The sequence below is a fragment of the Brienomyrus brachyistius genome, chromosome 2, assembly GCF_023856365.1.
Source record: "Brienomyrus brachyistius isolate T26 chromosome 2, BBRACH_0.4, whole genome shotgun sequence".
In the NCBI taxonomy this organism is placed as follows: Eukaryota; Metazoa; Chordata; class Actinopteri; order Osteoglossiformes; family Mormyridae; genus Brienomyrus; species Brienomyrus brachyistius.
This window is the reverse complement of record NC_064534.1, coordinates 48,680,524-48,701,778: the sequence shown is the minus strand read 5'-3', so window position 1 is coordinate 48,701,778 and position 21,255 is coordinate 48,680,524. Positions and strand designations below refer to the sequence as shown.

The window sequence follows — 21,255 nt, the reverse complement described above, 5'->3', positions numbered from 1 at the left end:
AATGTAAACATATGTCCATTCACACCTGAGCTTGAAGCGCTGGTCGGTATTTCAAAAAAAGTTTGGCCATGGAAAAGGCTGATTGGCTACAGCTGTATACTAAAACTGCCCAGAATCCCGCCCATATTTAAATCTACGCCTATGAAAATGACGATGCAAATAAGCAGCACCAAATATGGTTTCCAGCTCCTCCTACTCATCTCGGCCAGCCTCGGTAACTCATTCATACTCTGAGACCTTTAAGCATCAATTCTAGTACTTGATCCATGCGTTCATGGAACTGAGTGTCGGGCTATCAACCTTTTAAATCCAAAATTAGGGGAGGAGCACTTACCGCCAGGTCACTTATGTGTGGGTGTGGTTGAATTTGAATTAGAGAGAATGTTTTCATAACTCAGTCTCATCCGTGGTGCATAAGTGTGTGTTTCGTGCATATGCGCAAGTGTGTGTTTACGGCTGAACAGGTGAACCTTACTGATGGTCGAACCTACGTTGGACACATTACCGTCAATCTACTGAACAATGTTTACAACCAGAAGAGAAATGTATCACCTGCAAATGTCTTTATATCAAGGAGTATTTTAAAGCCAAGGAGGAAAAACTGTAGACGCTGGACAAAACGGGCTTTTCTGTAATTCACGTTGTCTTTGCGTTTACTTCCACATAACTAAACGTGGAATAGCATTTTCTTTAGGAACTAAAGTTTCAAGAAGCGATTTGCTGTATTTCACTATTGTTTCAGTTTACTTACAAGTTGTCTTAGAAAAAGGGATCGACAGCTTTGTGTTTTTAGTTTTAAATGTTCGGGATTCAAAACCAATTAAACGGAGAAGCGAGTGGAATAAAGGAAAAAGCTCTTGGGGCGGAGATGGATTCAGTCCGGTCCTGGGTTCGGAATGTCGGAGTGGTGGATGCGAACGTAGCGGCTCAAAGGTAATGTAGGAGTCGTTGACTTAGACCACAATATTTCAACATAGTGTGATGATTCTTATTATACATTGACCATGCAATTTTGCATCCATTCGAATTTTATATCTGTTTATTGCAATACGTGTTTGCAATGTGTTGAATCTGATCTTCAAGCAATATATAGCGTGAGTGAAAAGTAGATCGAAAATATACTTTGAGAAAAATGAATTTACACTGAATGCTGCAAAAATAACGATTTCAAGATGTATCTTGAAATGCAGCATTCAGTGTAAAGTTATATATAACAACTGATCTTTCCGTCAACGGTACTGCCACCGCCGAGTTGAACTTGCCACATCTCCACGTTATCGTTCGACCAGCTAAATATGAACATACCCTTTCATTTTAACTGAAGAAAATGATCTACAATACGGAATAAGGATTCATCACATTTTACTTATTTTCTCTTAAACATAGTCAGAGATGGTGCAGTTTATTTGTTTTAATTTCTGGATTGCTTAAGTGACATAATTCATCAAACCAAATTTCCATATATTTAGGCCTGTTTTAATTGCTAAAATATCTTTTCTCAGATTAACATGTAAGTCATAAAAATAAGAATTAATCGCTGTAGCTCTGTTATAGTTTATATAATAACGTAATACTACATAATAACTAAAGATAACTGGAAAAACACTAAAATCAGTTAAATAGTCCGAAAGCAAACTATATGCCAGTTTATGGCATTTTAGTGTTGTATTGTTCTCAAATATATATTCGACATGGGGCGTGCGCCCGTAAACAATGTATATTTTTAACTGAAAATGTCTTTCGTCCCGTGTCCAGGACACAACCTAAATGAACAATGCCAATCTAACCTCGGTGAACAATACGAACAGCTGAAATTAAAAAAGCAACAGGTCAGTGTCTCCAGCTGCAAAGTTGACGTGCCGAAAACAAATAGGAGCAGGACTGAGGCCACGCTCTGCGCGTCGTGTCCTGGCCGTGCGCCGTCAGTCGCTGGAGATGGCAGTGTGACGAGTCGCATAAAAGAATGAAAGAGAAATGTCACGCTGGGGCAGTCTGGGATAATGTTATCTGTGCTGCTGACCGGCACGCTTGGGCGCTGTGTGCATGCGTGCGCCACGCACATGTAGTTGAATTTGTTCGCTTCCTAAAAAATAATTAAACATGCCTCCAGTAGCGAATGACGGGAATTCTCGTTTCCCGACAATCATTTAACGTGGAGAAACGTAGCAACATGACCAATCGTATATCAACGTTCATGGTAAATGGTGTGTGTAATACTAATTCTTGCATTTTTATTATCAGGCCTATTATTATTATTATTATTATTATTATTATTATTATTATTATTATTGCCAGTGATACTATCAAATTTGCTGATGAAGACCAACACGTTAAATGCAATTTATATATGCGAGGTAAAGGTTTATAAAAAGACAGCAACCAACATGAGCGACAGTTTATGTAATCATAAATTTAAAGCTTGAGTTAATTGCAGTTAATGCTATAGTTGCAATTAAAAGAACTTAACTTACCGCCTTGCATTGTACTCGTATTTAGTTTTGAAAATTCTAGAAGTTCTGTCCTATTTGTGTTTGCTTTGTCCGATGATCAGTTGGACAAAATTGGCAGAAATATGACCTGATTTTGTTCTTGTGTATGAATTTCCACAAAACGACGAGAAGTTCAGTAAGTTAACTTACACAGATTTCGGTAACTTCAACAGAACGGACAGCCCGTCCTACGGATTACAGTGTTTATGGTCTGCTCGGAATAGAAAAATAGCGTATGACTACGCCGTGGACTGCTACGAAAAGACCAGAAATTATGTAAGATGAAGGAAACTCTGCGGTGCTTCAGATCCGTCGTGCAATGTAGTTCCTGCAAAATGTAGGCGAGATGTTTGCTTGGATGATGCCATTAGTATAATAGGCCTACTTAATGCTTTTCTTGTCTTTTTTGAGTTGTATACCTGTGTAGAGACAGAAAACATGTTAATAGTTAATTTTTACTTTTTAGAACTATATTTCCATTAGATACATATTTAATGTTATTTAATTCTATTTTACTAACAAATATTTGTTTTACATACAGGCATATACAATGCTTACCGCAACAGTAATATTAAGGAATACCTATTCATTTACGTATAGCCTACATATTGCACTGCAGAAGTAAATTACACTGGAATGTTCCCGCTTCTCAGGAGTTGAATGCGCTAATTGCGGAATATTGAAACAGCATTTGCAATAAGGACACAGAATCGATTGTTTTTTAATCTTCCGATTTGTTTACATTCAGACAGATAATATGAAAATTATATGCGTTCATGGATTAAGTTTTTGTTTGACGAGACCATCAGGTCAGTCGGATATCCTTTTTGTGCGCTAGTCAATGGCGGGTCTGGAGGATGGTCTGATGGTCTGCTGATCAGCTTTACCTCAGCTTTATGAACGGCATTTTTGGTTGTATTAGGCGGTAGACAACGAAGAGATTAATGGTCTGCTTCGAAAGAAATCTCCCCTTCAAGATCTCCGAGAACTCGGTATACGTATTTCATAAACCCCGAACGACCGATAATGGTAAAATCAAAAGTCGTAACTGAACTTCTACCAAGTTTTATACCAGTGGTAAAAACAATCCTTCTCGCTAAAAGCTGAAATCTAAATATTGACCATATTTGCATTTTTAACTTAAGAAACGAAATATCGATAATAAAACAAAATCTGTATATCCTAATTCTGTTTGCTGCAAAAAATAAAGGAAATTGCCGAACTATTTAACGCACATTCTTAAGTTATATTCAGTCCTAATTTGAACGACGAGGAAACTTTCATGCAACAAAACATTTTGAGTAAAGCTTATTTAAAAATTGGGATTAAAGTATATAGTGGTAGGTGTGTATTAAAGTATAGTGGTAAGCGCGTCTGATGTGTGTGTGTGTGTGTGTGTGTGTATAGTTCCAAAAAGTAAAAATGATCTATTAATATGTTTGCTTTGTCTCTGTATCTTTACACAGCCATACAACTCAAAAAAGACAATATATGTAATTTTTTAAAGTTAAACTTAACTAAATTATGTTAGTATAACTTATACAGAATTAGAACATCTAATCAATCACACGAGTGATTTACGCTACAACGCAATATAGGCTAACTCAAACTCTTCATAAATATTTACACAAGATAACCAGTTACATTACCGAGCAAGGAACACATTCCCCATATAATCAAACTTTCAATCATGAGACTTAAAAAAACAACGAGATCTTCCAAAATCATTTCACATCACCTACTCTGTCTGTCGTTTCAATTAGTCTATTGTGATATGTAGTAAATAATTCATCAACTGTATTCTATTTTATGCTACAATGATTCCTGGAATCCATCCCACTTCTTTTTTGTGCTCTTGTCGTTTGTGAAACTTTAAAGGAGAAATCACGGCTCTGAAGTAAAAATCAGCATTCAAACGTAAAATGTTCACGTAATGGGTATTTATTGGGCGTTCACGAGACAAAACAGACAACTTGGACAATAAGAATAATATATTTCATCCATCCATCCATCCATCCATCCATCCATTCATCCATCCACCCATCCATCCATTAATTTTGCAACCACTTATGCTGGACAGGATCGCGAGAAATTCTATACAACCAAATCTTGTGTGTATATATAATTTGTATATTCTGTTCATGCCTACATTAAATGAACCCTAATCACAGTTGTTACATATGCACCAAATTAATATTATGCTACTGTAAAGCATAAATGGACAAATCTACCATTTTGATATTACAAAACTCCCGATGTTCCGTGCACGATCACGCACAAAACCAGAAATAATGTGTTATGACAAGTGCTTAATTCAGTGTAACGCACCATCAAAATATGAATATTTTACATTCTTCACAAAATAAACATGTATTGAAGCCACAGAAGTAGCAAAGCTGCCAGTAATTACTGATCAAGGGCCTGACTTTATAACGCCGTTCTTACATTACATTCGCTTTTTAAACTTACTTGTTTTTCTACTCCTTATATTTGCCTATGAATAGCCCTATATAACATACCACTAGTAGGACAACTCAGTTACCATTTGTATAACACGAGTTCCCCTATCAAACGCATAATTCAAAGAAATTATGAATCTGATTTGATTTTGCTTGGAAACGTTTTATTTTAAACTAGGCAGAACATAAGTTTTTCCATTAGCAGAGGTTGTTTTTAATTTATTTCCCTGCCTGTAGAAATTCTTAAAATATATTTAACATATTTATGTATTTTCCTAGAGGTGTCTTCAAGTAACAAACTGACAGGGCAGCTGGCACCAGATTCAAGGTTTAAAGACACAGGACGGTTCTGGAGAGCAAAACACGGAGTGATGAAAGCGTATTGACGGCTGCCCCAGCCACAGTTCACCACTCCTTCTTCCCACAGTGGCGTGGCTCTGTCGCGGGCCCATTTCGAGAAGCAGCCGCCGTCCAACTTGCGCAAGTCCAACTTCTTCCACTTCGTCCTTGCGCTGTACGACCGGCACGGGCAGCCGGTGGAGGTGGAGAGAGCGGCTTTCGTCGACTTTGTGGAGCACGACAAGGTGTGGGGAATAATAATAAATAATAATAATAATAATACAGAAATATAGGACATGAACACAATTACCCAATAATTTTTGGTGCTGATCAAAAGTCAAAACAGATGGTAAAGAAATATAGACTCAAATCTGCAAAACTTACTCTGAGATTTGAAAGAGGATGTTAGGAAGTAAAAGTAATTCAACCCACAACTTAACCGAGTGAAAAGATTTAAATGCATTTTTCATATGAACAGCTTCAGGATTAAAATAACACAAATGAGTACTTGCACGTTTGAGCAATAGAAACATTGGGACCTTATAGGCAGTGCCTGTCCATAGCTACATTTACACAAGTTTTGCTCCATCTGTGGCGTTAAACACTGAGAATAGTCACGTGGGTCCCTTAGCTTTGCATACAACAACATCCTAGTTACCAGTAGTTTAGTGTCAGCTGCTCAGTTCCTATGCCAGTGGTCTGCCTAATGACCTCATCTTTTTTTGTTTTTGTTTTGGGGGGGGGGGGGGGGGTCTTCTGCAGCATACCAACCTGCAATCTAAAACACCCCCCCATCCCCCTGCCCCAAGTTTACTGGATATGAGAGCTACTCTGAGTCTTGTTAGTCAGAACAAAAAAATGAGGTGGGGGGGGGGGGGGGAGAGAAAGTGGCACACTGTGAACTTTGAAGAGGGAGGATGGGGGGGGCTGCTTCCCAGTCAAGATTGACTGCTGTTTGCTCTCTTTCAGCACTATAGAGCTGTAAGGTCGGAAGTGCCCCCCCCCCCACACACACACACAATGAAGACTGCTCTTCTAATTCCTAACTCAGCCAGGGGACACCGTCCCAAATTCATACACTGACCACAGGGGGAGCCTTTTACCCCCAAATATACTCTCAGGCAGGCAGTTCCGCTCCGAGCCTCGTGTCAATCTCCCGCCTAATTTAAGTGACCAGACACACATTTCATTGTGACTGTTGCCACACGTTGGTACCACATTCATGCTGCACTTCCAGTAAATCAGCCAGGACAGGCTAATGTTCACATACAGCAGTATTGGATTCTACCTCATTGATAGCTATCTGTTAGTTTCATTGGATCTTAGCTCCGATTGAATTGACCGGATGATTGGTTGCAATCGGTATTGAGCTGCATCGTTTTCGTTTCTCTCCGCTTTCCTACAAAGGAGCAGACGGGGGAGAAGACCAACAACGGAACACACTACAAGCTGCAGCTCCTCTACAGCAATGGTGAGTGTTGGCACTGTCCTGCAGCCTATCGTCACCCTGCAGACTGTACCCGCTCTGCAGCCTATCGCTGTCCTGCAGCCTCTTGCCACCCTGCAGTCTGTCACTGTCCTGCAGCGCGCCTGCACATGTGCTTAGACTCTCCTTGGGGTCATCTGACCACCCTCCTGTGCGTTGCATACTGTTGATGGCCAGCCACTTGTAACTTTTGGTGCCGCCCTGCTGTTGGATCACGGACAGTGCAAGGAGGAGCAGTGACTGTGTTTCAGGCATTTCACGTGTTCCTCCTCTTGGGAGTCGTGATATGTTTAGTGTTGGGGTGAATAAGAGATCATTTTCCCTGGAACTGTGATCCCCTAGATGGGGGCCTTGCCTGTGCACCTCTCTCCGGCCACAGTTTTGGGGGGTGAAGGTGTACCCCAAAAGATTGCTGCTGCTTTCATCCTAGCAGTGGGATCGAGGGACATGAGTCTACCCCCCCACATGGTGTTACAACTCAAAGGCTCCCATTCCCCCAGAGCCCCCCACCTCACCCAAGGGAGAGGAGATAAAAGACATGCTCCAGATTGCCTCCCCCCACACTACTCTATCTCACCCCATAGCATCCCTCTAGACCCCCCTATACAGAAATATGAAAGGGATGCAGCATATAAAACTTGTTCAAAAGATGCAGTCTGGAAACTTCAGTAAAGTCCTCAGGTGAAAGAGCACATTTCACTGATTGCAGTTTACCTCGTTTTACTTTCTTTCTTTATAAGCACGTGGGGTGAGTCCATAGCTTTGAAGACCATCCATGCAGTGGTTGGGTACCTCAGGAAAAGTAACAACATACATGTCTCACTCAGCCTCCCCCATTTTGGCGTCCCTGACCCCTGACCTGCGCTGAAAGCGGCGAGCAGATCGAACGCAGCTCAGTTCAGTCTGAAATCTGATCAGAGAAATTTTTTTTTGTCCAAACGATAAGTGCAGCAGTCGGACAGCAGTTTTTTTGTCATCTGTTTTTAAGGACGGGATCAGTCTGTAAACCTGAGGTCTGATTGGCTCTGATTGTTGAAAGAGTTTAGCAAAACTGGTCAAGGATTTAAGAATATGTATAGTTATTAGGTCAGTTATGTCCGTGCAACTTTAAAAATGATTTACGAATCAAAGAATGCACTGTGCACGGAGGCATTCTCGAGGCTGACTGTGTTTGTGTGCCTCTCTCTGTGTGTGTGTGTGTGTCACCAGGGGTGCGGACCGAGCAGGACCTCTATGCACGGCTCATCGACTCCGTCACCAAGCAGGTAAGAGGTCGTGGGTTCTCTCCGTCTTGTGGTTTAACCAAAGGTAGGATTCCTCTGACTCTAAGGTCTCCCACCCTCTCCTCACCTTCACCCCCCCCTCCACCTTCCAGCCAATTTCGTATGAAGGACAGAACAAGAATCCCGAAATGTGCAGAGTGCTTCTCACGCATGAGGTCATGTGCAGGTGAGACTTCCTCCCACACACAAGCACAAACACTGAGCGACGCTAAAACATTTCCGGAATAATTTGTTCCCAGACTGCAACTTCGCCCATAGCTGGAATCTTTCTCGGCGTATGGAACTCTGGTGAAGTAGAATATGATTGGATGGACATACTGTCTGTCATTCCTCTTATTAAATAGACCCGTCCCCCTTCGTCTACCATATCCTGTCGGGATGCTGGGCCTGCCTTAACCTCCAGCGCAATCGCAGCCGTGGGAATCTGGCCATGTCCCGCTGGCCCTCTGCTTGGCACTTGGGGCCGCCCAGGCCTCTCATGGGGGGGGTGGTGGCTGACGGCGGGCGGTGGATGTGTCCGTCTGGAGACTCTCTGGGCGGAGGGCCTTTGTTGGAGCAGCTTTTTCAGCATACGTTTTCAAGTCTGAATTAAGTTTGGTTGTGACCGAACATCTCAGGTGCAGCCCAGAGGACCTGGAAATTAACGTGAAAAGAAGAGAAATCCCAGCTGAGAAGTAAAAATGAGAACAGAGATAGATGTGGGGATATAGCAGGAGAAAGAACACTGCTGTGGCCATCACCCTGTCAGCATGCGCACGCTGAGAGGGGGTCGGGGGTGGTGGGGTGACCTGAGGTTTAAGAGGAGGGGTGGGAGGGATTTGCCATTGTGTAGCCAGCAGATGCCCAAATGTGACTTACAGCTGGCTAATAACAGAGCCGGAGAGGTGGGGGGCAGGGCTCACAGCTGGGGAGTGAGTCTGTCAGATGGGGGGGGGGGGGGGCACGGGCAAGGCCAGGCTGGGATACGAGAGGGCTGAGCGGAGGTGCAAGGGTGGCAGATGGCGAGGGGTGGGGGCACTTTTGTTATGCAGCAATCAGGATGACTCGGGGTGGGGGGGGGGGGCGTCCATACAGAAGACTTAGACTCTAGCTGATTGAGTTAGGTTCTTTTTTCATTGGACGGGGGGGCTGCATATGTGTTAGATGGAGTTAGAAAGGGAGGCAGGAGGGAGGGGGGGGGGGGGGGGATCACCAGGACAGATTGCCAGGCCAGCCGCTTGGCTTTTGATCGCTTTCTCTCGTCTTTCTACCTTCCCTCCCTCCTTCCTGCCTTCCTCCCTGCTGTCTGACTCCGTGCCACCCCCCACCCCCCCCATTATCCCTGAAGCCGGCTCTCTGGGCATAGGGACCATCCATACTGGGAATGTGGTGCTGATGATGGACTATTGAGGCTCAGACAGTCCTGATCATTGTTCCTACGAGCAGGACCAGGGGGGCTTAGGTCACTAACATGCCCAGAAAGAATCGGCTGTTGTACCACTGAGTAGCATAAGGAGGAGCTTCTGTTGTACCATTGAGCCGGATTAGAAGGACGTTATAATATAGGATGGCTCTAAAGCCCAATGTCTTCCGCAGAAATATGCAGATGCACAGATTATGTAAAGAAATGAACTGCGGGCCACTCATGCCTTTGTGTATAGAAGCTTCAGCTGAGAATCAATAACATTATTACTACCCTTATGAACTTCCAATCACTCGCATGGTTTATTCTGACTGTTTGTCGCCCCCTGCTGTTCACAGCCGCTGCTGTGAGAAGAAGAGCTGCGGCAATCGCAACGAAACGCCATCGGACCCCGTCATCATCGACAGGTGAGGCCTGCTGTTGGTCGGTAACAAAACCCCCGGCTTCCCTCCGCCCCGGTCAGGCGACGTCCACTAGCTCCCGTCAACCTTTTTGATATTCTGTGCTTTATCTTGAGAGAAGGCCGCCCTGCCTTCTAGATGAATGTGTGTGTATGTGTGTGTGAGAGAGAGAGTCTGCTCTTCGGAAACAAACCGTGGACAATGTCCACCCCCATATGCACGAGCCTAAGAGATGGAAGAGGCAAGAGAAAAAAACACATTGGTAGGACCCACAGAAACATAGATCCATGGTCGCATGTGCCTAGATCCTACAAATCAATCTGCGCTTTTATTGGCTGTAAAGACGGGGGGCCCTGCTGAGGGGTGGGGGGCCTTACAGGGTTATATGCAGCGGAGTCAGTAGGCCTAGGGGTGGACTTCTGGAGGAAAGGTTAACTAAAGGAGTCCTTCAGTGCGTGTGCAGGCTCACCCCTCCGCCGTCCTCCTTCCAGAACATTCTCGATGGAGAAATCCGCCCTTCGGCAGTTTGCTATGTGCCGATGCCACTCACTCAGTTGTTGACTTCTGCGCTGCTGACGTTGACCACGCCAGATGTATGGTTACATGACTGTAAAATGTCCCCCATCCCTGGGTCCCTCCTGATCCTACCCCTCGGCCCAAATACAGGTCCAGTTTGGGTTTGTGCGTACTGAGGTCCTACATCTGGTTCTGCAAGGCTAACCTTCCCACTCAGCGACTGCTGGACCTTCTATGTTTGTGTTTCATTGTTCCTTCAATCGAACTCTCGACGTTCTGGTTTTAAGAATGAGCCGCACCCACAATGGGGGGGGGGGCGGGGGGCTGCGTTCATCCGCAGGACTCTGTGGCCTCTCCCCCCGCGAGCATCCGATTTCATGATTGTTTTCATGCCTGGAAAGAAACGCAGGGGTTCAGGCATTGTGAGATTCAGCCTGTGCCGTGATTCGGAAAACAGATTCGGGATCGTGGGCCCGAACGATGCCACTAGCGATGCACCAGGTCTGGGGTTGGGTGTGGGATGGGGCTTGTAGAAGAAGGTGACAGTGAAATGGGTTTATCTTTCCTGTAGACTTAGGAACGGAGACAGAGGGTCTTTGACTGCGAGTAACTGCTGCATTAAATCAAGTTGCTTTTGACTGTTTCTAACTGCGATAAGGCAGCCGCTGTCTCTGACGCTGTCATGACGGTTGTTTCTCTCTGTCTGTGTGGCTCCCCCTCTCCCCAGTGGACCCTCCTCCCTCGCTCCCTGCTCTCTCTCTCCCTGCCCGTCTCCCACTCTTCTGTTCAGGCTGGCTGCCTGTTGACAGTGTGTCTCAGAGGATCGCCGAAGATAGTTTCCTTATAATGGAAAAAGAAGCGGTGCTGTTGTCTTTCGAATTTCCCAGAATTCCTTGCCACAGCTGTTTTTCTCATTTTTGCGAATTGCTTTCCCAACGACTACCTCTTCCATCCCGTTTCCTTGCCATAAAAACAAAAAAAAAAACATTTCTAAGTTCCTCCAGGGACTCTGAGGGTCTGCACTGCTATTCTGTTGCTGTTGGACTGGGATAGCTGTGTTTGGTGTACAAGGCTGTGATCGAATCAGATCCTTGACACCCTCCCTAATTACCATGGTAACCCCTGTGCTGATACTGCCTGTCCCGATTTTTCTGAAGACAACCCTTCACCCCAGAGAGACCCCCAGAGGAGCACAATTTTTGATTAGCACCCAGCGAGTCCCAGCCACATTTACATGCCTGTATTTGACTCTGCTTTATTTTTCTCTGTGTGTGTGGGGGGGAGGCAGATCATTTTAAAAAATGATAAGAAACATTATTGACCACCAGATTTTTTTGCATTGTTTGACTTTGATTAGCCCTTTGCACATTTGATTTGTGGGTGAGCGTTACTGTGTTGATGATCTTTGTGTCTGCGGAACAGCAGTGTGTATATGTGTGTGTGTGTGTGTGTGTGCATGTGTGAGTGTGTGTGTGACCCCCATCCTGACCTTTCCCTGGGTCGCAGCTTGGATCCTGCATTATTAATGTGCCTGTGCCGGCCGGGTGGTTGGGGGCGGGGGGAGGGTTGACTGCAGTAGTCAGGGCCTTGCCCTCAGCCTAGCACCTGTTCTTCAATTAACATGCGTGGTGCTTGGGGGGGCTGCCCCGGCCCTCCCCCTGCTACGCCACGAGCCTCATGCACGCCTCTTTGCTCCCATCTCCCCCCCCCCCCCCCCCATGCTACTCCCTCCCACCTCCTTCTGGGGGTTACTGTCCTTCATTTTACTTGCATCCCCTCATCCCTTAATCATTACAAACCAAAAACTGACCCTCACTCCCCCCACCTTTCTGCTTGCCCCACCACCCCTCACTAAAGCCTACATTTTCTGCCCCCCTCTTCTTCTCACTATCCCAACCATCCCCCCCACCCCCCATTTCTATCTCATTTTGCAATAATTAGACGGTGTCATTAGAGCGGCTGACAAAGACAGGGGATTTACAATTCCCCAAACTCTCCGTTCTCTCTCTTTTTAATCGTGCCGGCGTAATATCAGTGCTGTGCCCTTGCCTATCGTCCCCTCTAACCCTGCCGTGCCCTCTCTCTAATCCCCATTACGCTGAGGCCAGGGGACACTGGAGAGCCCAGCCAGTCGGGGCAAAGGAACAGCCACCAAGGGCTGAATTCTGGGTCACGCTCTCCCAAGGATTTGCAGCTAACCCCGTTTGTGACTTTTAGCCAGGAAGTAGGTAGATTTCTCTTCTCCTTTGTGTGATTGATGGATGCTTTTAAAATCAGGTGTCCTGCAAAGCTGAACCGGGATGCGTTTCCCAAAAGCATATTTGCTGACTATGTTAGCAACTTGCATAATTGGAACCATGCAACTGAATGAGTCGAAGCTGCTAATAGGAGCTTTTAGGAAACACCCCCCCGATCGTCAGACATCGAACTATAAGACTACAAAGACACACCATGACAAATCTGAACCATTTCTGGCTGAACAGATCTGGCCTCGGAACGGACAGAACGACATGTTCTCCGTGGCGAATCTCTTTACCCTTTTTGCCCTGATTCCTCACATGCCTCTGTGACGGAAACCTGGAGATGTGCGTTCTGTGTGCTTGGTGATTGAGTAACTGGCAATAGGGGAAATTACTGATGCTTTATGGAAACCCAGATTGACCTGGCCATGGCAGGTGTATGGTTATGGGGGGCAGTAGCTCATGGAAACCCCCAAACGAGTGCTGGGGAATGTGGGGAGTGGCGTAGCTTATTAGGAAGAAAAATGCCGGCTGTTTTTTTATTATTTCGCTGTGGGGGTCCAGGGCTGCCAATTACCATCCCCAGATCAATATATGGACAGGCAAAAAGAGAAGAGCAATCCATCGGAGGAAAAGAGAGGGGAAGCCAATCAATGGCCAGCACTATCTCACTAATTGATCGTGTTTGCTGGGGGGGGCAGGGGGGGGGTCTCATTTTAACAAGCCATTGTCCAGAGAATAATCAATAGGGATTTTCCGATTTCATCAATATTTTTCTCCCCTCTCCCAAACGAGCAGCAGCGTCCCCAGGCCGGTATAAATGAACGCTGTCCATGGCGGATTGTTTACCTGGTTATTGCTGAATTATCTGCTGCTTGGCCTTTCTGTCTCCACTTCTGCTTCTCCTGCCGTGTTTAAAGAGTTTCGCTGTGAATTCTGGCAATTTCCCCGGTCTCAGGACGGGGAATAACTTTCAGCAGCGATGGTTCGGCCCGAGGCTCTGAAGTGCTGACAGTTTGTGTTGAGGGACTCCACACGTTTGGACTGAGCCACACGTTTGGGCCACACTGAAGCCTGAGTGTTTGTGAAGACCGGCTCTTTTCCCACAACTGCGGTGAAGGTCTGTGGGCGCCCATCAGGGCTGGCTGCCTGCATTTGCATCTCCTGATCTCCCCCCGCGGTCCAGGGTCAGGATGCTCATCGTGCTGCCTGCACTCACTAAATTCTCAAACCCCCCCCCCCCCCCACCGTAGATAATCTCTCAGCACGCTGGTGACTCTGCCCATGTGTGACACGACTAAGAAGCTTCAAATGCGAGATGTGATGAAATAAGAGAGACCACGTGGGGGGTGGGGGGGTGTTTATAGCGCATGTCTTTCGCTATGCTGGCACTCCCCTCCGGTGTAGCCTCGTTAGTTTTGCGGAGTAATTTTAATGGAGGGAAGCATCGTCTGCTGCGACCACCAGCGGAACTCAGGGGATTGTGGGAAATTTGGTAAGGCGCATAGAATGATCAGCAGAAAAAGCGAAAGAAAAAGTTTAAGAGACAGCTTGTTTTATTTTTCTTCCCCCGGTGTCAGGTTCAAATTCGTCAAAACCCCCAGAAGTGGTCTCAGCAGTTTGGGGTCCAGTTACATCATGTAATCTGTCCTCATCCATTTGCACGTCCGCAGGGCAGAGGCGTGTATGCATAGCTGTGTGTGTGTGGTTGTGTGTGTGTGTGTGTGTGTGTATTTTGGAAGCCGGTTATTAGCAGCCGCAGTGCCCCTGGTTTCATCAGCCGTGTCAGAGTCCCACTCTCCTGTTGATTGTGTGTTTCTGTGTGTGTGTATGTGTGTGTCTATGTCTGTGTGTGTGGTGGTCTTGAAGAGGCAGGCGATAGACCATGTCCCCCTTGGCCCCCCCCTTGTCCTGTCATGTCCCTTACCTGGCACCCTGTCACTGGGGTCCACTCACTGAGCAGCTCTGCCTTATCTGTCACTCGGGGAAACCGGTGAATATTCGGTCTAACTGGACAGTCAGCGGCTCATGCATTGTGCCTTTTTTTGGGGGGTTTTTTTCCCCCTGAGGGACTGGGGCGCAGGGGTGGGGGTGGGGGGGGGGCACACAATAGCCAGAGCGAGGAGACAGGGAAAAATAGGATTAGAAGAATTAAGAAGAAAATGGAACATTCTCGAAGCAGTTTACGGATGATGGACCCCCCAGGAAAGTTGCTTTGGGACTGGGGGTTTAGGGCTTTTGTGTTTAGGTAGGAGAGACGCACGCATGGCCTACAAAAATACAAACTGGATATCTGACACCGTTGGGAAAATAAGCATATGGGGGTGGCTGTTTGTGACTGGATCTCTAATCATTAATGTAATTTAATTCTTAATAATTCTTTTTTCCCATCTTAGTGATGGCGGAGAAATGTATTCACAGGAAATGAGATGGGACTGCAAATGGCGGTGTGGGGGTGGGGGTCAATATAAAGTCTCCCTTACAGCCTCCTTAGTGCCAAACACCCGGCGGGGCTGCCCTGTGGAGTGAGGGGGTGCTCATTTGTCTAGGTCCCTAATAGGTTTCACCTTTGGTAGCTCCGGAGCAGAGATTAAGTGGAAGATAGCTGGAGGGCCAGAGATGGGAGGGGAGGGGGGGGGCTTTTTGGAAGCGAGGGAAAGGATGGCGGAGGTCTGACAGCGTGAGACCCCCCTAGTGTCAAGACTGTAGCACATCCAGATTGGAAACCTCAGTGCGACGCTCAGGAGAAGAGGATTCCAGAAGACTTGGTGTAATGTTTGAATCGGCTGTGCCGTCCATGAGGAATTCAGTCAGAAAACTGGTCAGACTGGGAGGGAGGTGGAGGATTTCCTCCCAGCGCGGATCTCTGGCCGCCTCGACAGTGATGGCAGCAGTAGATGAACTTCAGTATAAGCTGTGCTGCCCTCAGGCCGTTCGACATCGAGTCTCTTTTTGTTTTAACTGCCATTTATGACACTGCTGTAGTGATTGTGGTCAGGCAGACGAGGCAACAGGAGGCCCCCTCCCCAAATAAAATCCATGGGTGACTTTCTGCGGCACCATCATGACATCATGGAACCCTTCTCGCTGCAGGCAACACACACACACACACACACACACGCACACACACACACACACAGAGGAATAGATACACAGACATGCATACACACACATGGAGAGACATTTAAACACACAACCAGACAGACAGACAGACACACACATGTTCTCTCTCTAACCCCCCCCCCGCCACTGTCTGCGATCCTCACGCCACACATCTGCTTGCAGAGGCTCCTCCTGGGCTATACACAGCAGAAGGCAAACCTGATGCTCACATGCCACATGGGCTGACCCCAGATCTGTTTTCTGTTCTGAAACTGACCACGGATTGTGTTTATTGGGCCTGTTTGGTGTCGTTAGCAAAGCCAGTTACAGGATACCAGTTACACGGATCACATATAAAAACCTTTATAATTGGGGCTAACTGGGTTTTAATGTGCTTGTTTATTCTGCAGCTATGGGGGGAATGTGGACCTCTGTTATTTTACCGTTTAGTGGTCAAGGAGCCAGGTGGGGGTGGGGCCAGTCTGTCCCTTGAAAAGGTTTTAAATTCTCGAATGACTTAATGACACCCCCCACCTTTCTCCCAGCAGGCTTTTTGGTTATTTGTTTGTCTGCGGGCCAGGAATCTGGAGGGAATCTATTCCCCAAAACGCCCGTTTCCCTCACAAAGACCCCCTGCAAGGCAGTGTGGTAACAGAGGTGCCGATATTTAGGATGCGGCAGTTTTTAAAATAGAAAATATAATTTATTTCATTTTGAATATGAAAATTCTTACCTAGGGTTGCAATGCAAACAATTATTATTTGTTATTTGGCGGGATTTTGGACATTTGACACTGTTGCAGCAAGGAGGGTTTGAGAGTCATTAGAGCACGCTAATGCTAACACTGTACTTTTGCTGCATGTGAAGCAGTGATAACGCTCACACTGGACCTTTGATTCGCATAAAGCAATGCTAATGGTAGCACAAGACGCCCTCTGCTTGTGCGGTAATGCTCACACTGCTGATGAATCCGTCAGGACGAAGGCCAGGGGGCAGTGCGGCTGCTGACAGCCTCCCAGCATGCCCGCTGAGCGCCCGATGGGCCTCCCCTCCAGGCCCGACCCCCCGCCCTCCTCCATCTTCCCTTCTTCCCCCTCATCATCTCTGCCTTGGCTTCTCCGCACCTCTGGACATTTGCTGCAGATTAGCCACGGACAGTAAATTGCAGCACTTTGGAAACTCGAGTGATTCCATGCCCATCTCTTCACACGTTCCAGCCCCCCCACCACCGCTAACCCCCCTCCCCCCGCCCTCCCCATCCGTCTGTCTTCCTGCTACCTCCCTGCCCCTAACCCTTGACATCTCTGCTCTCTCTCCCGGTCCTACACTGTTTTCCTTCTTCACCCAGGCCCCTAAATCGCTCATCCGTTTCACCCGCTGCTTCCCTGCACATCTTTCCTTCCCTCTGTTTTCATTCCATCACTCCCTCCTTCTTTGGCCTGTTTCTCTCTCTCTCTTTCTCTATCTCTCCAGGAGTTTTCAGGTCCCTCTGTGACATCTTTTGTTTTGTTTATTCCTCCATATTTCATACCCCCCCTTTAGACATGCCCCCCTCCTCCAGTGTAGCTCTCTTGGAAACAGATGTTGTTTGTCAGATCCTATCATTACTGGCTAATTAAGAAGACGTCTCTCCTCATTCCGCTATCACTCGCCTCGCTATTGATTCCCGCTAATGCGCCTTTCATAGACTCTGTTCTTCTCGGGGGTTATGAGCAGATTTTGTCCTTCAAAAACACAGCGACTCCGTTTGATGTCTATTGTGCGTTTCGAGCAGTGGGATGAGTGGCACTTCTGAGAGGTTAGAGAGAGGTGCGCTGCGTCCTGCCGGTGTGTGTGTGTGTGTGTGTGTGTGTGTGTGTGTGTGACACACAGTGCAAACAGATGCTACAGGTGCCACGCATCATCACACCACAACGTGTCCAACAGCTCCGTCACCCAAACAAGGGGTAGCTCTGCCTGTCGCTGCCATTTGCGGGCATTGCACCCCCGACTAATGTGTCATACAGGACGACGCACCATCATAAAGTTACAGAAGCACTTTTAATTTTTCAATACTTTAATTGCCATTTGTTTACTGCGGAGCTCTTGTTGGTAGCATCCAGCCTTAAAACAATTAATATTTCAACTTGGGCACACTTCATAAATCAGGACTGGACATTAAATGCTTAATTTTGATGCTGTTTGTGGCCTGAGGAGCCCAGGGCATCAAATCACCTGTTAAAGACTCTTACTTTTATTTTTTATGGCCCCTTATCAGTGTTTGAGGTGGGGGGGGGGTCCACAGTTTTGGTGAAGAGTGGGAAGGTAATAGAACACGAAGGCTGTTTTAAAGTGGCCAGGGGCTTTGTGGGGTGGGGGGGGGGGGGAGTGGCAGGGCCAAGCAGGGGGGGTGTCAGCCGAGTGGGAAAGGTGAGAATTCTGAGAGAGACTGGGTTTGTTGTTTTTTTTTTATTTTGCAGCTCGCATGTTCCCCCCCCCCGCCCCCCGTGGTATGCGACGTGAGGGGTATCAGTTGGTGAAGAGGTCTCTGTGCCCCATTAGCGGGGGTCGAAGGTCACCCGCCCTGAATGTTGACCCCCGATGACCAGTCTGGCTCCCAGTCTGCCAGGGGACCTTGGGGACGGAGGGTATTTATTACCCCCTTGCCCCCCCGGCCCTCAGCCTTCTCTCTAGCCTGCTCTACTGCTCCCCCCCATGAGGACGCTGCTCTGGGGCCACAGACAGGCCAAGGGCCATGGCGCTCCTTATAGTCAGGGTGTCGTGTTGGTGTCTGTGCCTCTTCACCTCCTCATACTCGCTCTGTTTTGGCTTGAGCTCCTCTCCCTGGGGCGAGCTGGGTAGGATGAGCCCCAATGTGGCCTGACCCAGGGCCCCCGGGGCTCCTGGGGCCCTATGCATGTCTGTGCATGCGGGGGTGTGCCGGTGTGATCGTGCTCACTCACACCGTGCCATGAGGGTTCCTACATGTCAGTATGCTTTAATGCCTCACATCTGGTTTCCTAATTTTCCACAAGCCCCCCCCCCACCTCACAGCCCATGTCAGGACACTGTTTTGTTTTTCTAGGGTGGTGGGGGGGGCCCTGATGAGTGATGGCCCACAGTATGGGGCTTTAGTACCCCCCCCATTCTTTTCACCTCCATTTCTCTCCGCTCTCTTTCTGTTCTTGTCTTGCCCCCTCTTATAATTCCCACACTCCTTCTCTCTCCCCGTTGTCTTTTACCAGCACATCTGCACACCCCCCCCCCCCTCCTACGGTGAATGTTCATCCATCTCCCTCTCACCCTGCTCCCCCTCTCCTGCCATCGCTTTGCCTGTGGTCCTCACTGCCGAGTTCCTCGTTGATCGGCCGCCTCCATTGCCGCGTGGCCCTGCCCTCTCCGGTAACATGTGACTCCTTGGGCTCCCCACCCCAAGGTGTTGGACCTTACCAAACCAGATTCCCTCTCGTTGGTCTTGGCTTCCACTTCCGGGTCCTCCAGCACACAGAAACACGTAATGACCTCCCCAGTTTTTAGGCGTCCGCCAGCCTGCCTGATGGAGCCTGGCTCCACAGCTGAGAGTTACAGCACGGTCTCCTCTCTTGGGTTTGTGCCCAGTGTTTGTGCCAGTCACCAGCTGTGGGCACGTGCCCTGGGAAACAGGCGCAGCCATTTGGCTTTCGTACCTCTGGAGCGAAGCGGAGCAGCTGGCAGCCCCGGCCAGCCCACGACAAGCCGTCTGATATAAACAGCGGCCACCCCGCAGGCGACTGCTGCAGATATGCCCTGAAAGCAGATTAAGTGGAAAGTGGCAGGCGCTTAACAGGAAGCGGCTCGGAGGTGCAGGAAGCCGCAGGAGATGCCAATGTGAAATTGAGCTCACTGGGCCGGGAGACTCTGGCAGGAAAATTGGGGGGAGTTATGGGAGGAGTCACGGTCCTCTCACCTCTGTGTCAGAGTTGCCCCTGAAAAATAGCAAACTGACACCGACGGAACACAGTCAAATCCCAGGGTTCCCTCTGGCCACAGGCAGCTGCACCCCAGTGACACGTGGGATCCCGGCCGTGGCTGCTGGTGAACACTGACGTTTCCGTGCCGGCCTGCTGTCTCCGGCAGAGCCCTGAATGGAGCCGCTCTCACTAAGCCACTATTGTGTCACACCAATGGGGGGGGAAGCACACAATGAGATTTTTCTCGCTTTACGTTCTTTTTTTTTTTTTTTGAAGGAAAGTAAGGGAGGTGGAAAAACAGAATCCCTGCCGAGATGGTGGGGGGGTGGGAGATGGGCGGGGGGGGGGGGGGGGGGAATCGATCCCCAGGCTTTGGGCTCAGCCGCACCTTTTGTTTTTGTTTCCCAATAAGCGGTTCTGTGGGAAGGGGGGGGTCAGCGGGGTGACAGCCTCAGCCCTGTGGCCACACACACGCACCCCTCCCAGGCGGAAACCGCAGCCCCTGGCAATGTCGCCCCCCCCCGCCGCCCGTCCTGCACAAGTTAGGGGATGATGTGAAGAGTTTGGGGAAAAGAGGCGAGAATGCCTGCCAGTATGACTTCCTGTCTCGGGACAGAAACCCTAGTAGGCTTTGCTCTAGAACAGTGTTTTCCAACCCAGTCCTTGCAGAATCCGAGAGAGTCCATGTTTTTGCTCCCTCTCAGTTCCCTGATGGGAGGGAGCAAAAATGTGGAGCGTCTGGGGGATCCCTGAGGACCTGGTTGGGAAACACTGCTCAATGAGATCACAACTTTGAAAAGGCATTTAAAAAAATTATATGTGTGTTCAGGGAATATAAGCAAATAAAGGAATTTAGTTTCCTACACTGAAGAGTAACATTTGACTAAAGATTTCCGAGAAATGAATTAGCGCCGTAATAACACTTAAAACATATATTTGACACGCTATGTTTGTAGTATTATGAGATGGAGGGGTATGAATAAATAAAAATGTATTTTAAAGTTTAAAAGATACACACACACACACGTGCACCCGTGTGGAGTGGAAAAAAGAGGCTCCCCGACTTCTTATTAATTATGCAAGATTAGTCTAATTATAATTCAGCAAATGAATGTGTGGCAGAAGGTGTTGGGAAACAGGGCTGGGAGATTTGCATGTTAAGTGGGCCCGGGGAGCGGCTAATGCATGCTAATGTATGCGCCTTCATCTCACTTTAATTTCAACATTTGCAGCTGTGTACGTCCGAAAGGAGCGAGGGGGTTGAAAAGTTGACTGAAAGGGTGTGTGTGCCGGGGGGCGAGGGGGGGGCTCTTATGTTGTAAAACAGACGGCAGTACCATGGAGAGGACGTGTTTGTTATGAAACCAGGACACACGTGTGAAGTGAAACTAACCGGAGAATTCGCTCTCTGTTTAATGAGAACTTCTTCCCTGCCTTGTTTCCAAGATGTTTTGGGGGTGGATGTGTCCTGTTAGCTGGAACGAGAGTGGGGAGTGCCCCCCCCCCGCCCCCCCAGTCTCTGGAGAGGGTACACCGGCAGAGGTTGAAACTGTACCCTCAAATCATGACACAGTGGCCTCTGGTATTTCTAGGGCTCATGCCATTGGCT

The 21,255-nt window shown here is 47.8% G+C and overlaps 1 protein-coding gene across 2 annotated transcripts in view; it reads left to right on the top strand.

Annotated features, from left to right (window-relative positions):
- The first annotated feature begins 281 nt into the window (after nt 1-281).
- The window catches only part of ebf2 (EBF transcription factor 2), a 31,558-nt gene continuing 10,584 nt past the window's right edge, over nt 282-21,255 (top strand). Inside the window, exons 1-6 of one of the 2 annotated variants that reach the window (XM_049004259.1) lie at nt 282-933; nt 5,376-5,532; nt 6,701-6,758; nt 7,983-8,038; nt 8,149-8,222; nt 9,797-9,865. In XM_049004259.1, the coding sequence (XP_048860216.1) occupies nt 800-933; nt 5,376-5,532; nt 6,701-6,758; nt 7,983-8,038; nt 8,149-8,222; nt 9,797-9,865 (548 nt within the window). In that variant the 5' untranslated portion in view covers nt 282-799. Of the gene's footprint in view, nt 934-5,375; nt 5,533-6,694; nt 6,759-7,982; nt 8,039-8,148; nt 8,223-9,796; nt 9,866-21,255 lie in introns of both variants that reach the window. The other variant, XM_049004254.1, reaches the window with a different exon arrangement.